Source organism: Phyllobates terribilis, unplaced genomic scaffold (genome assembly GCF_046119375.1).
Source record: "Phyllobates terribilis strain yellow unplaced genomic scaffold, ASM4611937v1 Scaffold_11__3_contigs__length_659146591, whole genome shotgun sequence".
NCBI classification, from domain to species: Eukaryota; Metazoa; Chordata; class Amphibia; order Anura; family Dendrobatidae; genus Phyllobates; species Phyllobates terribilis.
This window is the reverse complement of record NW_027362771.1, coordinates 455,227,478-455,241,258: the sequence shown is the minus strand read 5'-3', so window position 1 is coordinate 455,241,258 and position 13,781 is coordinate 455,227,478. Positions and strand designations below refer to the sequence as shown.

Here is a 13,781-nt window from a genome sequence, read left to right as displayed (position 1 = left end):
CAGTCTGGTGCAGGGGCGTGCTGATCTGTTGGTGTTTTGATTGACAGCTTGGCCATCCAATCTGAGACTGGGAGGTGCTGGCTATCTCCAGGTGTTTATTGTCCCAGGTGATTGCCAGGCTACTTAACTGGGCTGTTAGTCCCAGACCTCTGACAGACTTAGCTTCAGTTAAGTGGTTTGGTTTTCTTTGTGCATTTTGCTTGATGATGTTTCGCTGCCTGACCTTGGACCTCGTTCTGACCATCCGCCTGTTTAACCCCTTTGTTCTGATCCACTATCTTCCTGGTATTTTGACCTCGGACAGTTACCTGACTAGGCCTTTGTCTCTTCCCTCTGCTTATGATGTCCCCTATTGGCTTTTGACCTCAGACTCCTTGACTATCCCGATTCACAGATTGCCCGTGAGAAGTGACTCAGCATCACAACAAGTACATGTAGCCCAGGTAGAGGATAGTATGTTACATGTAGTTCATGTAGTACAGGTAAAGGATAGTATGTTACATGTAATACATGTAGTACAGATAGAGGATAGTATGTTACATGTAGTACATGTAGTACAGGTAGAGGATAGTATGTTACATGTAATACATGTAGTAGAGGTAGAGGATTATATACTACATGTAGTACAAGTACATGTAGCCCAGGTAGAGAACAGAATAGCACATGCAATACATGTAATACAGGTAAAGGATAGTATGTTACAATTAATACAAGTACATTTGGCACATATAGAGAACAGCACAATACATGTACTACATGTACTACAGTTAAAGGATAGTATGTTACATGTAGTACAGGTAAAGGATAGTATGTTATATGTAATACATGTAGTACAGGTAGAGGATAGTATGTTACATGTAGCCCTGGTAGAGGATAGTATGTTACATGTAATACATGTAGTACAGGTAGAGGACATTATATTACACATAGAACAAGTAGACAGCAGTATAACACATGTAGCACAAGTACTGTTGATAACAGAACAGTACATGTAGTAGAGGTAAATTGCTGTTCAGTACATGTAGTACATATAGATAGTACATGTGGTAAAGGTACTGTTGATAACATATTAATTCATGTATCACACGCAGGTTGACCGCCGCACATGCACTTTGGTAACACAACATCTCAGTGTGATGTGCCTATTGGTTATTGCGCTTGCTATAGATTGTGAGCCTTTACGACAGCCCAAAAAAGAGTACTGTAGGTTGAATATATACTGTATATAATTAGCTATACCATTATTTTAGTTCATAAAATTATCAAATCCAAAGTAAACTATCAGCTTAAAACCATTATTGTTCTAGGAGATATTTTGAAGAATTTATTCTAGACTCAACATCAAACCACTGATAATGTAAGAGTTTATTAACTTTTTGCCAGTATTGTTATTGCAATAATGACGAGTTGTGCTTGCTATTAATCCATTAAGCTGCATGAATGTGCTCAAGTATTTAACATCCACCTACTGTATGGGACACAGTATAAAATGGTTTAGCACTGAAATGCTTAACAGTCAGTGACACTCCTAGATACAATGATAGCTCCTACGCAGCTATTTGTCTTTATTTGTTTCAAATAAAACTGTATGAAAAAAATGTAGAATAAACAATAGAAACGTTGTATCACTTTATGAGTTTATAAGTTAGAAATATGTCAAGAAAATATTTGTTGCAGGAAACAAGATATGCATCTGATGTATGAAGTGAATACAAAAGAATTAAAAATGGCATCTGAGAACATATATATATATATAAAAAAAAACATTTTGCAAATAAAAATGTCAAGTCATATCTTGTTTCAACATAAAAATAAACAATAGTCTTAATATTTTTTCATAAATTATAAAACATGGCATGTTAACCCTTGAGAGTCAGATCCCTCTTCTGCTGGAATGCAGCTCCAAATTATTTTCCAGTTTGTATCAAATGATCTGGAGAAATAGGAGGGAGCGCCCAGAAAATGAAGTGTAAAGGAAGTTCAATCATCATGTACAAATTTATCAGAAAAATATATGAAGAAATAATTGTAGTGGCCCTTGATTTCTTGTATAGAAATAGAATATTTCAGGGTACCATTATAGTGATTTAAAAAAAAAAAGACTTGATTTTTTTTTTTTTTTTTTGCACAGCTTCCTCGGAATAAATGTGGAAGTTACAATCACGCAATCAACAGACTTTACCAGTCACAAATTAGAACAAAATAAATACATATTATTGCTGTTTTTACAGAAGAATGCCTCTCTGGCCCCATTCATACACATAGTAATTTGTCAAATAGACATTTGGGACAAAAATCATCCACCTACAGAATTTTTTAGGCAATGTACAGCAACACATTTCTCTAGCTAAGTACCCAAGTAAGTCAGCGGTGGTTATTTTGAGACTCTTTAAATTTAACACAATCTATTTTTATATCTAGTGTGTTTTCTGCTGCCTTATGGTGGAAATTACCAACATGGTACCAAGAATCGAGATCTAACAAGGTTGGCGGTGTCTTTCAGTAAATTGATCCACATTATGGAGATATAGCTGGTGAAATCTAAAGATATGACATATTTTAAAAGCCAATTGATCTCCTCTCAAGTCATTTTAACACATTGATTTTGCCAATTTCACATCTACAATGAAAATGTATTCCAGAAGTAGAGCTGAATTAGTCATGTTTTGTTCTGTGTTGCTTTGTTTTGTATTGTTTTAAGTATGTAATAACTTTTAGTTAAAGGAGTATTCCCATCGTATGAATTACGGCCCTTTCCATTGGATACAGAATCATAGAATGTTAGAGTTGGAGGGGACCTCCAGGGTCATTGAGTCCAACCCCCTGCTCAATGCAGGATTCACTAAACCATCTCAGACAGATGTCTGTCCAGCTTCTGAAGACTTCCATTGAAGGAGAACTCACCACCTCTCGTGACAGCCTGTTCCATTCATTGATCACTCTCACTGTCATAACGTTTTTTTTCTAATATCTGTAGAATCATAGCATGTGGTAGGCTAATAATGCTACTAAGGTGCAGGTTACATCTCAGAAATTTACATCAGCAGCTCTTTATACAAGCTTGGCAAGTGACTGCACCTTTACATGGCCCTCTTCATTGAAGTCAAGAAGAATTACAAAGCATAGAGCTCAGAATACTTGAGTGGAGAGGCCAAAACTATAGGAGAAAATACCAAAAATGCAATAAAATGAAAGGATGGGAATATCCCTTTAATAAAATATTACATTGTTTGCTGCAGCTCAATTTATACCCCACAACAACAAGTGGCCTCTGAAGTCTTCCCCTGATACCTGCCTGAGTGTCCTCCTGTCTTGTCAACTAGTTTTGTGTGTTTGGTGCCTTTTTTTGTTTCATTATCCTATTTGTGCTTTTCTTGAAGTCTATTTTAAAGTTTTCACCTGTTTTTTTGTGTTCCACTTTGGAGGTGGAGTTAAGCAATTTCAGATCTTTCCACCTGATTCATCAATTGGGATTTTTTTAAAAGTTGCACAATTTGACGCAACTCCATTCCAGTAATTTCCCCCAGGTGTGTTTTTGAGTACACCAGTATTTTGGGCAATTTTTACACCATTTTGTGAAACGTGTAACTTTTGGTGTCAAGGGGTTGAAAAAAATGTTCAAGACAGAGAAAAGGGCCTTATTTTTCTATGCGCCAAATTGATAAATCGTGTGCGCTATCTGGATATATTTGGTCGCCAAAAGCGACAACTAATAGCACAAAGCAAACAAGGAAAGTGACTTAAAAAAAAAAAGTCCAGGGTACTTTCCCCCACTTCTTTGGGTAGCGTTTTTTATGCCCCATCCTGAGTGGCTGTTGTGTTATTCATCCCATCTCCCCTGATTGAGTATATAACGAAATGTGTGGGGAGTTCCAAAGGGCACCTGCGTTCCATGATCTATGTGAGACTTTGGGGAAAAGTGTGGAGTGTTGGTGACAAAGCCCCCCATTCTCTCTTCCCGGCCAGGAATGCAATAATTGCTTTACCCGGAGCTGTTCAGGATATACCTGTATAGGACAAACATTTTGTGAGATTGTTCCTTTTCTACATTTACCTATTCACATGAGACCATATAGGTCACTGTATTTTTATATTGTTTGTCTATATATGTTTCTCATGAGCCTTATTTTAAGATAATAATTAAAAGTTATATTTTAATGTTACTATCTACCCTACTGACTATATAAAAAAAAATGATGAATTGGGGTCATTATGATTTTTTTTCTTTTAAAAGGATCGCATCACAAGGCAGCAGAAATATAAATGTTTATACGGTACAGTTTACTTTAAAAATTACTAAATGGACTTCTGTTGACAAACTCCAAGACCACTACAGGTTTTAGCTACTGAGAATACACCACTTAATGGAGACCAGTTTACATCATATTCATACAGTACACATAGTTTCTCATACCACCAATGTAGAATTATTGCCCATATTAGCCAAATAAGGCTCACCATGGCAGCCATTTCCATTGTGCAGTCAATCCGAAATCTGACATGCCCTATCGAAATCTCCCTTGACAATCAGTTGCTTGGAGCCGGTATACACATTAGTCTGTCGGCCAAACCTGTCAATATCGGTGGGTTTGACCAATGTTAGTCTAATGTGTACGGGGGGGGCTTTAGAAAATTAGAAGGAAGACCTAAATTGAGGTGGACATACAATACATCAATACAACAGACAGTGGGTCTGATAGCAAAAACAATAGTCTAAGCTAATCAGAAGGTATGTGATGACTAAGGGTGGGTTTATACTAGCCGAATGCTAAATGCAAGCCAATCAACATTCATTTAATATCCTGTTTAGACAGGCCGACTGCACTTTCTATGCGCACAGAGCAATCAGTAATAGATCGTTCTGAGCGCATAGACAGTGATTGTAAAAAGCTTAAAAATCATTTCATTGGTAGCGTGTTTCCACTGAATTATTGGGTGAATTACACTGAATTATCGGAAAGTTGAAAATACCTAGTAACTCTCATTTATGATTTATGGTAAATGCACCGTAAGTAAAGGCAACCTATAAAAAAGCATCAACACTGTTTCAAAGAGATCCAAATGTTATAATGTCTGTTACAATATCTTTCATTTTTTCTAAACGATACAAAAAAGTAAATAAATTAATTTACTATTATATCTCCAAAGGAGCTCTGATTTTATGACATAGGGATCCAGATGCCTTTCTTCCAATTTAAAAAGGTTACCTGACTTAAAATATTAAAAAAAAACATAAAAATACCAGCAAATGTGGTAAATCAAAACAAGAAACACTACACAAGTCATCTTTTCCCTGTAGTTCCAGTGCTAATGCTGAAAGGGAACCTGTCATGTGGAAAAAACGCTATTAACCTGCAGATATGGGGTTAATTTGCAGGTTAATAGCGTTTTGAATCCTTGCGGCTGCCGTACTGAGAGCCCAGCTGCCAGGAGCAAATGACCTTTATTCCTCCTAGCAGCCTCGGGCTTTCAGTCATAAAGGCGCAGCTTCAGTCAATACATAGTGAGCTGCAACTGTAAACCCATCCTAGCACTGACTTACAGTGGGCTCATCAGTCTATTAGTATAGAGTCGTCTGTCAGTCAGTGCCAAGGCATGATTACAAAAGCTGCTCACTATGTACTGAACGGTGACTGAAGCCCCGCCGGCCAAGCCTCTATGACTGAAAGCCCAAGACTGTTATGAGGAATAAAGTTAATCTACTCACTGCAGCTGGGATTTCAGTGTGGCAGGCCCAAGGTGTAAGAACACTGTTAACCATCATAATAACCCCATATTTGCAGGTTAATAGCATTTTTTCACATGACAGATTCCTTTTAAGAAGGCCATCGGTCTTTGTTTTTCAAGCAGCAGTCATGTGACCAACACATCCAATCAGTGACCATAGCAATCATGGACCATAACTGAGCTAAGCAGCTCCGCTCAAGTGGTCATCACGAGCTGCTCAGAGTCGATGAGCTCAGTTATTGGTTGCAGCACTTTTGGCATGATGTCATAACTGCAGGCAATAACAGATACCGGGAGCAGTAGTGGAGACTCAGCGCTGAACCCAGGGAGGATGAGTGAAGCAAAGTTCGTTTTTTTTAAATAAATTACAACCTTGGGAAAGGGGTTTACCAAAATTGGAAAATCCCTTTAAAGGGAATCTGTCACCAGGTTTTTGCTACCTCATCTGAGAGAAGCATAATGTAGGAAAAGAGACCCTGATTCCAACGATGTATGGAGTGAGGATCAGAAAGCTAACCCCGCCCTCACCACAGCTTTTCTGTTTACATTGTCTATTGACAGTGAGCTGCTAATTAGTGCTGGGTTGGATCAGGGCTGAGCATCAGTCTGGGCAGTGATAATCTCCAGGTGATAAAACCTTCATTGTATGGAAACAACAGCACACAGCTTAATAAGTGACACATCCCTGAAATCTGTGTCTCAGCTGCTACATTATGCTGTCCTCACATTACATATCAAAAACCTGCTGACAGATTCCCTTCAATGGGTGGAAACTGATTTAAATGTTTACAAGGTTCCTGTCTCCTAACATGACATTTTAAGTGGAGTTAAAAAACCATTATGAAATATTAATGGACATCTGGAAAACTTTGTTTACCGCATTGTTTTTTATAGTGTGTATTTCTATACTTGCTTACATGTCATGTTTTAGTGAATTATATTTTTGGACTCTGTCATACAATTATGAAAATGGCTGCACAGCTTTGCCTCTACTACAAGCAATAGTGGATGGAGAAAGTAAACATATTTAAAGTGCTCGGTTTCCCATTATTGCAGAATTTTGCATTCTATTTGGTACATATATAAAGGGGCATTTATGAAAATAGGTGCACAAGTCAACTGTAAACCACATCTCTATCATCAGCCAATGATTTTCCCTTCAATCCCTCTTAAGGCCCTACTGACTTTTCTTGCAATAAAAAAGTTATCACAGCAAAAATAAGTTTATGAGATTTTAACGATGGCATCCGTCGGCATCTGATCCCTCCTCTTGTATAATTCTTGTAGACTCCCAAAAGCACAACATGCTGCTTTATTGGCCCAGTGTCATCCCAACAGTATCTTAATTGTTCTTTAAAATCTCCTTTGAATATTTGATGCAAAATAGATGATGTCAGTCTATTTTTTTTTTCGATCGGAAACACGGAAAGGGATCTCAAAATAGGTAAAAGTGCTTGTATTTTTTTTTGGGGGGGGGGGGACGACATATATGTAATGAAAGAGAATACCTAAATTTCACCAAAAGAGTTTAAATTTTACATTGCTTAAAAAGATGGAAAAAAATTATAAATCGACTTTGTATCATATCAAAGTGGAACAAGAGTAACTTAAAAAATGCCCCACACATTGTTTTCAGGCTGTAGAGGACCTACAGACTCATCATATACTAGAATTTTTGGATATACTGGGGAAAATGAATTAGATGTACAAGACTCATCTTGTACTTATATTCTATGTCTTGTCTGATGACAAGGACACTAAGTGTTAAAGATCACTCTTCAGTAATGTATTAAACAGACTTTGTGAATTTTCATTTGCTCGCAACTGCTCTCATATCCTGTAGGACAATGGAAGGCACGCTCTACTGAACAGGGATCTATGAACCATTGTAAATGGGATGCAAGCTTCTGTGACAGTACAGGGTAACAATTCAATCAATGATCTATTTAAAATAATAATAAAAAAATAGGAATAAAAACATGGAGGATTTTTCAGCGCTCTGTTAATGTCTTAAAAGTCATTACATTTATTAGGATTTATTAAAGCCTGGGCCCGGTTGCCATTCCCAGCGATGAGAGAGTTTATTTTGAAGAGTATTTCTAGGATGCTGTCAGCCATTATCCAGCAAATGGGTTGCACTTGTATCGATCAATACGCAGCGATGCATGATGCCACTAAATTCAATGCTGGGAGCCTTGCCAGCTTTGTGTAGTTTATGAGCCACCGTTGTGAGCTGGTTGGGTTTCCTATTAGACAAGCCGAGGGGCTTGTTGCAGTAACCAACATGCTGGAAGATCAGATGCTGAAGACCTGAGAACTAACAGCTGCATCTCTGTCTCCATTCTATAAGTCAGTAACCCTGGTACCATCCAAAGTCCAATGCAAAAGAAACAAATTATATTTATATATTTATAGATATATATTTGTTTTCCTTTAAAAAATAAAGAATTTCTCGTTAGGTCAGCAGATAGAGTCACTTCACCCATCTTTTACTATAAAACAGACTCCATATTTTCACACCACTCATGATCTTCCAGGTTATAGATGAATTTTGTCCTGTTCGTTTTATTTTGGGAGATAGAGTCTCGGCCAAGATTATCTAAGGTCAATGTTGACGAGAAATATTCACTTGTAGTGAGCCCTCCCTCATGATTTTTTATGTATCTCTTATAGTTTTTCCTTAGGCATTGCCATGTTGTGGTATACAGGATGAAAGCTAAGGACTTCAGGGTTATAGCAATGCTGACGTAAAGATATCTATAGGCAACGTTGTCATACAATGCACAGGCTCCCTGCTCTCCGCAAAACGTGCTCCAAAACAAACAGGTAGAATCGATCCCAGCTCCAAAGATGAGTGGTGGAGGTATAAATCCTGTAAAATAGAAATAGAAAGATATAAATAATGGTATGGACATGTTTTAGGATGTTGTTTTATATTGAGATCTATCTTCACAACGTCAAAACTATATGTGTTGCAAATAGAGAATAGAGATGAGCAAACATGTGCAAGATAAACCCTATTTTAAAACAAAATTTGCATTGAAGGAGTTTCTTGCATTTTGTTTTGTACAAGTTCAAAACCAAAGAAATGAGCTGGAGTATAAGTTGGTATACCTGCAATGTGTAAGGGCCCGTTCACACTGTGTCCATTTCATGGGTAAAATTTTATTTGTACGAATTCAGAGAAATGGCCACTATCTGCTCCCCTCATCGCTCACCAGTTTTGATGCTTCAGCAACCCACAGTCAGATTCTTTGCTCTTTCCAGTCCGCACCTCATACGGTGCATGTCATGACGTTGTAAAGTCATGATGTGCAATGTGATGTCAGATGCCTACTCAATGCAGGAAGACTCAGTAGAGAGTGAAAATGCCCAACGAGGATGTCACATACTGGATAAAAGACGAAGCAGAGGACCGTACAGTGGACTGTGGCGGCAGCGGGTCAGGTGAATGGCAAGGTGAGTATTACATTTTTTTAACACTCTAGCATTATGCTCTGCGATCTGGTGAGACCTAAGAGAATAATAAAGAATATTCAATTCGCATTGAATAACTTTGAATTATTTGCCAAATGTAAGCAAACTGGAAAATTCCAATCTCGGCAGATTTGCTCATCAACAAATTGCAAATCTAAGGTTTTCCTTAAAGGGGTTTTGTTGCCACATACATTTTTAACTAATCTACAGCTTACAATGCTTATTGGTCACCATTATGAACATCAGATTACTGTGGCTTTCTTCCTAGTTCTTTGTCCTTTTGGCTTTCAATAGCTGCACTCAGGTTTAGTCAGAGCGTGGTGGTGAAACCTGCATTCAGTTAGTGACATGTCTTCTGCTTTCTCTTTTACTTCTGTGAAGGACAAGGTAAGATACACAATGTCTGGCCAACACAGAATACCAGAGCACAGCAGTCATTTTTTTATCCCCATGACAATTATTTTTCAAGTTTGGCAATGCAATTAAAGAATAAGAATAGTGATGAGCGAGCATGCTTGTTACTCGAGATTTACGAGGATGCTCGGGGGTTTTCCGAGTATCTTCAGCGTGCTCGGGTGTTATGTTTGAGTCACTCCGTGCGCATGATTTGCGACTGTTTGACAGCTTTAATACATGTGAGGAATGCTGTTTCTTAGGCATTCCTCACATGTATTAAAGCTGTCAAACAGTCGCAAATTATGTACACGAAGTGACTCAAACATAGCATCCGAGCATGCTGAAGATACTAGGTGAGCACCCGAGCATGCTCGCCGAAAGGGTTAACAGAACATACTCGCTCACCACTAAATAAGAACCTACAGATTCTTTCATTTAGAAGGGTCCATCATTGTTTTAGAGAAAGTTTTCAGCTTTTGATGTCTTCTCTTCATCAGGTTTTATACCAAAGTAGATATCAAAAGTCATGAAGGTGCAAAGCAAAACACTTCTTGATATTTTTATTAAATAACTACTGTGTTTTTTTTCTACAGTCAATTAATTTTTGCCCTTCTGACACTTTTACTGCTAAGCAAACAGGTTAATTTCCCAAAAGCCTTTACATTTAATAGCTATATGCATGCCCTGCAGAAATACAGCTATTAAGTTATAATGGCGAAATTCACATTAGCTTATTAAAATTGTTCTGCCTGTGGCTTAGCACTGTAAGCCAGATGAGAGAGGTACACAGTAGTACGCAATTTATTATCCTTATATTAATTATTTGTAAAGATTACAATCTTAAATGGAGGAGCGTTCACATTCTCATATTGTATATTGAATAGTCAATATGTGGTTTCCACCCTAAAATTTCCTCTGAGCAAGGAGCAAAGCATGGTTTGTCAGCGATTTAGATCATAACATGGAGAACCTTAGGGAGCTTTATGAGATAGATATTTGATGGGTAGAAAAATTAAGGAATTCCTTTGCTCATAAAAGACCTAAACTCAGTTCATAATCCGTTAAATATCAGAGGGTCTCCAGAGTACATTTGTGAAGCTGGAAGTAGGTGACCTAGTTGTCACAACCGCCAGATAAACCAGCTACTCTTGGTGTCTTGCCTGCCAAGTCTCATTAATATGCACTAAGTCTTTATGATTTAGATTCAGATTCACTAATTTCGGCTTTCAGTACTCATCTTGCAGTTGCTTATGAAAGATGGCATTTTCTCACTATGTTACGCCAAACACATAAAATCTCATATTAATGAATTTTTAACAAACTTGAGGGTTTGTTGGTGACTTTTACCTTAGCTTGCAATAAAAATAGTATGATATAACATATTACAGTGGTTCTATAGGTATATCTAATATTGCAAAACAAAAAAATAGCATTTAGACAGCATAATGACCCAGGCTGAGTCATTATCTTCTCCAAAGTTCTTCAAAATTGTACTCAGTAACTTCTTTGTATCTAATTCTAGATGAAAACAAGTATGGTCTCTATATGGTCTCCAGTGAAGCTACCACTTTTGTCATCACCTAAACCTCCTAGAATTCTGGATAAGTACAACTCAAGAAAATATATTTGCAGGGGGATATTACATAGGTAAGCAAAGTTACCCTATCTTACAATTGTAGGGGGAGATTTATGAAACCACTAAAAGAAAAACTGTTTATGTTGCCCATAGTAAGCAACAACGCAGTGTCATGATTCCACCACTTGCTGTGTCCTAGGGATGCTGTGCGTGACAGCTTGGCCACCCTATGGATAGTAGGGGCATGTAGAACTGTCAGTTCTGTGAGTGACAGCTCAGCTGCCCTATGGATAGCAGAGGCGTGTCGGGCTGTCAGTGCTGTGAGTGACTGATCAGCTTCCCTATGGATAGTAGGCGCATGTAGGGCTGTCAGTGCTGTGAGTGACAGCTCAGCTGCCCTATGGATAGCAGGGACGTGTCGGGCTGTCAGTGACTGCTCAGCTGCCCTATGGATAGAAGGGGTATGTTGGGCTGTCAGTGCTGTGAGTGACTGCTCAGCTGCCCTATGGATAGAAGGGGTGTGTTGGGCTGTCAGTGCTGTGAGTGACAGCTCAGCTGCCCTATGGATAGCATGGGCGTGTTAGGCTGTCAGTGCTGTGAGTGACTGCTCAGCTGCCCTATGGATAGAAGGGATGTGTTGGGCTGTCAGTGCTGTGAGTGACAGCTAAGCCACCCTATGGACAGCAGGGGCGTGTTGGGCTGTCAGTGCTGTGTGTTACCCTATCTTACAATTGTATGGGGGGATTTATGAAACCATCTAAAAGAAAACAGAAAAACTGTTTTTATTGCCCATAGCAAGCAACAACTCAGTGTCATGATTCTGCCATCTGCTATGTCCTAGGGATGCTATGAGTGACAGCTCAGCCACTCTATGGATACCAGGGGTGTGTCGGGTCATCAGTGTTGTGTTTGAGTTTCCACCAGGTGTTTTCCTTTCCAAATAGCCTGGCAATTTTAGATCATTGCCAATTGTAGCTTCAACTCAGTGGTATGCTTACTCTGTGCTCTGTATTTTGATATTCTGATCTTTTGCTGCCGGGTCTTGAATTTGCCTTTCAACTACCTGTTTGTGTAACCTCTTTTGACTTTGACGTATTCTGACTTTAGTTACCAGACCCTGGACTTTGCCCCTGACTATCCGTTTGTCTTATCTTTCTGTCTTTGATGTACTTTCCTGGCTTTTGACCAAGGACTGCTTGACAATTCTGCCTCACGGCTAATCCATGACCACTGACTAGCATCACACTCATTTTTAATTTTCAATAGTTTCATCTCCACCCACAATTTTAATATAGGGTAACAATAAATCTATGATCTCAACTTCATAATAATATGACAGTGAGTGTCATGATGCAGATACACAGCTAAATTAGTTTTGAGTTTAACACGCGAAATAGAATGTACTGAAAGCCACTGTGAGATAGAACGGACAGTGACCATAATGTAGTAGTGTGAACTATTTAACAGCAAACAGAATTGTACATATGCAATAGAGGATGGATAGGAGGTAATTCTAAAGGAAAAAAATTAGCAGTCCCAAAGAGCCACGTATCAGCCAGGTGATCACAGACAAGTGACTGGAGCAATTCTGCAAGTTACGACTTGATGGGATAAATTGTGGTAAGGAATAGTCTCCCAGCTTGTCCCTATGGATGACTAGTGATATGACAAACTGTCCTCAGGGACTCCACAAAGAGACTGTTGTCTTTAAATTAAGGGAAATGTCTCTTTCATTTTTTTGCCCTCTCCACTACTGCTCTAGGCTTTGTTAATTGATTATAGCATTGACATTATGTCTACAATGCACATCACTGCTGCAGCCAATCACTGAAGTCAGGGGTCTACATTAGCAGAGCCACTCAGCTCAGTTATTAGCTGTAGTGATGATGTGCACTGGACCCTTGGATGGTAAGTACAACACTTTTCTATTTTACACCTGTGCGCCAAAAAAAATGAAAAGGAGCAACCCTTTTAAAGTTCTGCAATTGTTTTGTCTGTTGATGTGCAAATTTCCTACAATGTGTGAGTGGAATTGCAAAGCTTTGTGCACTGCTTAAAAGGACATTAACAGCGACGCATATTGGACTAATTAAAGTCATAGTAATCATCAAGAATGTTTTACCTCAGTGTTAAAAAACAATAACTTAAAAGTTATGTTCCCGGAAAGTGCCTGATTTTGCTAGAAACTACTGGGCTGTTTAATCCCTGCATGCAAACTGGGAGCACACAACTCTCTATGGCCACTCTCACAGTAAAAGAGTAAAATCTTGTGAGATCTCGCTCTTTCCACTAATCCAGAGCAGCCGTGCACTTTCTTAAACTAATACCGAATGGTAACCACTCTATTGATGGGACTATTCTGAAACAGATTAATAAAGTATGTGTCAATGCTGGATTAATGTAAACAGTGAGATCTTGCTCATTGATCGGCTGAAGAGGGTTGTGGAATACTGCTCTAGCCTGCTGAGAACCCACAACCCGCAAATTAAAGGAATATTAGGGCTACTTCTGCAAGGTTTTGTCACTGCCTGCTGTTTTATTAGATATTACATTATATACAATGGGCAGCTACAGATGTGAGATACTCTTTAAGATTCTCCCTATA

General features: G+C 38.6%; 1 protein-coding gene across 2 annotated transcripts in view; it reads right to left on the bottom strand.

The window, feature by feature from the left end:
* Positions 1-2,086: 2,086 nt before the first annotated feature.
* SLCO3A1 (solute carrier organic anion transporter family member 3A1) overlaps positions 2,087-13,781 on the bottom strand; it is a 493,783-nt gene continuing 482,088 nt past the window's right edge. Inside the window, exon 11 of one of the 2 annotated variants that reach the window (XM_073653297.1) lies at positions 2,087-8,599. In XM_073653297.1, coding sequence (XP_073509398.1) covers positions 8,220-8,599 — 380 coding nt within the window. In that variant the 3' untranslated portion in view covers positions 2,087-8,219. The remainder of the gene's footprint in view (positions 8,600-13,781) is intronic. The other variant, XM_073653298.1, reaches the window with a different exon arrangement.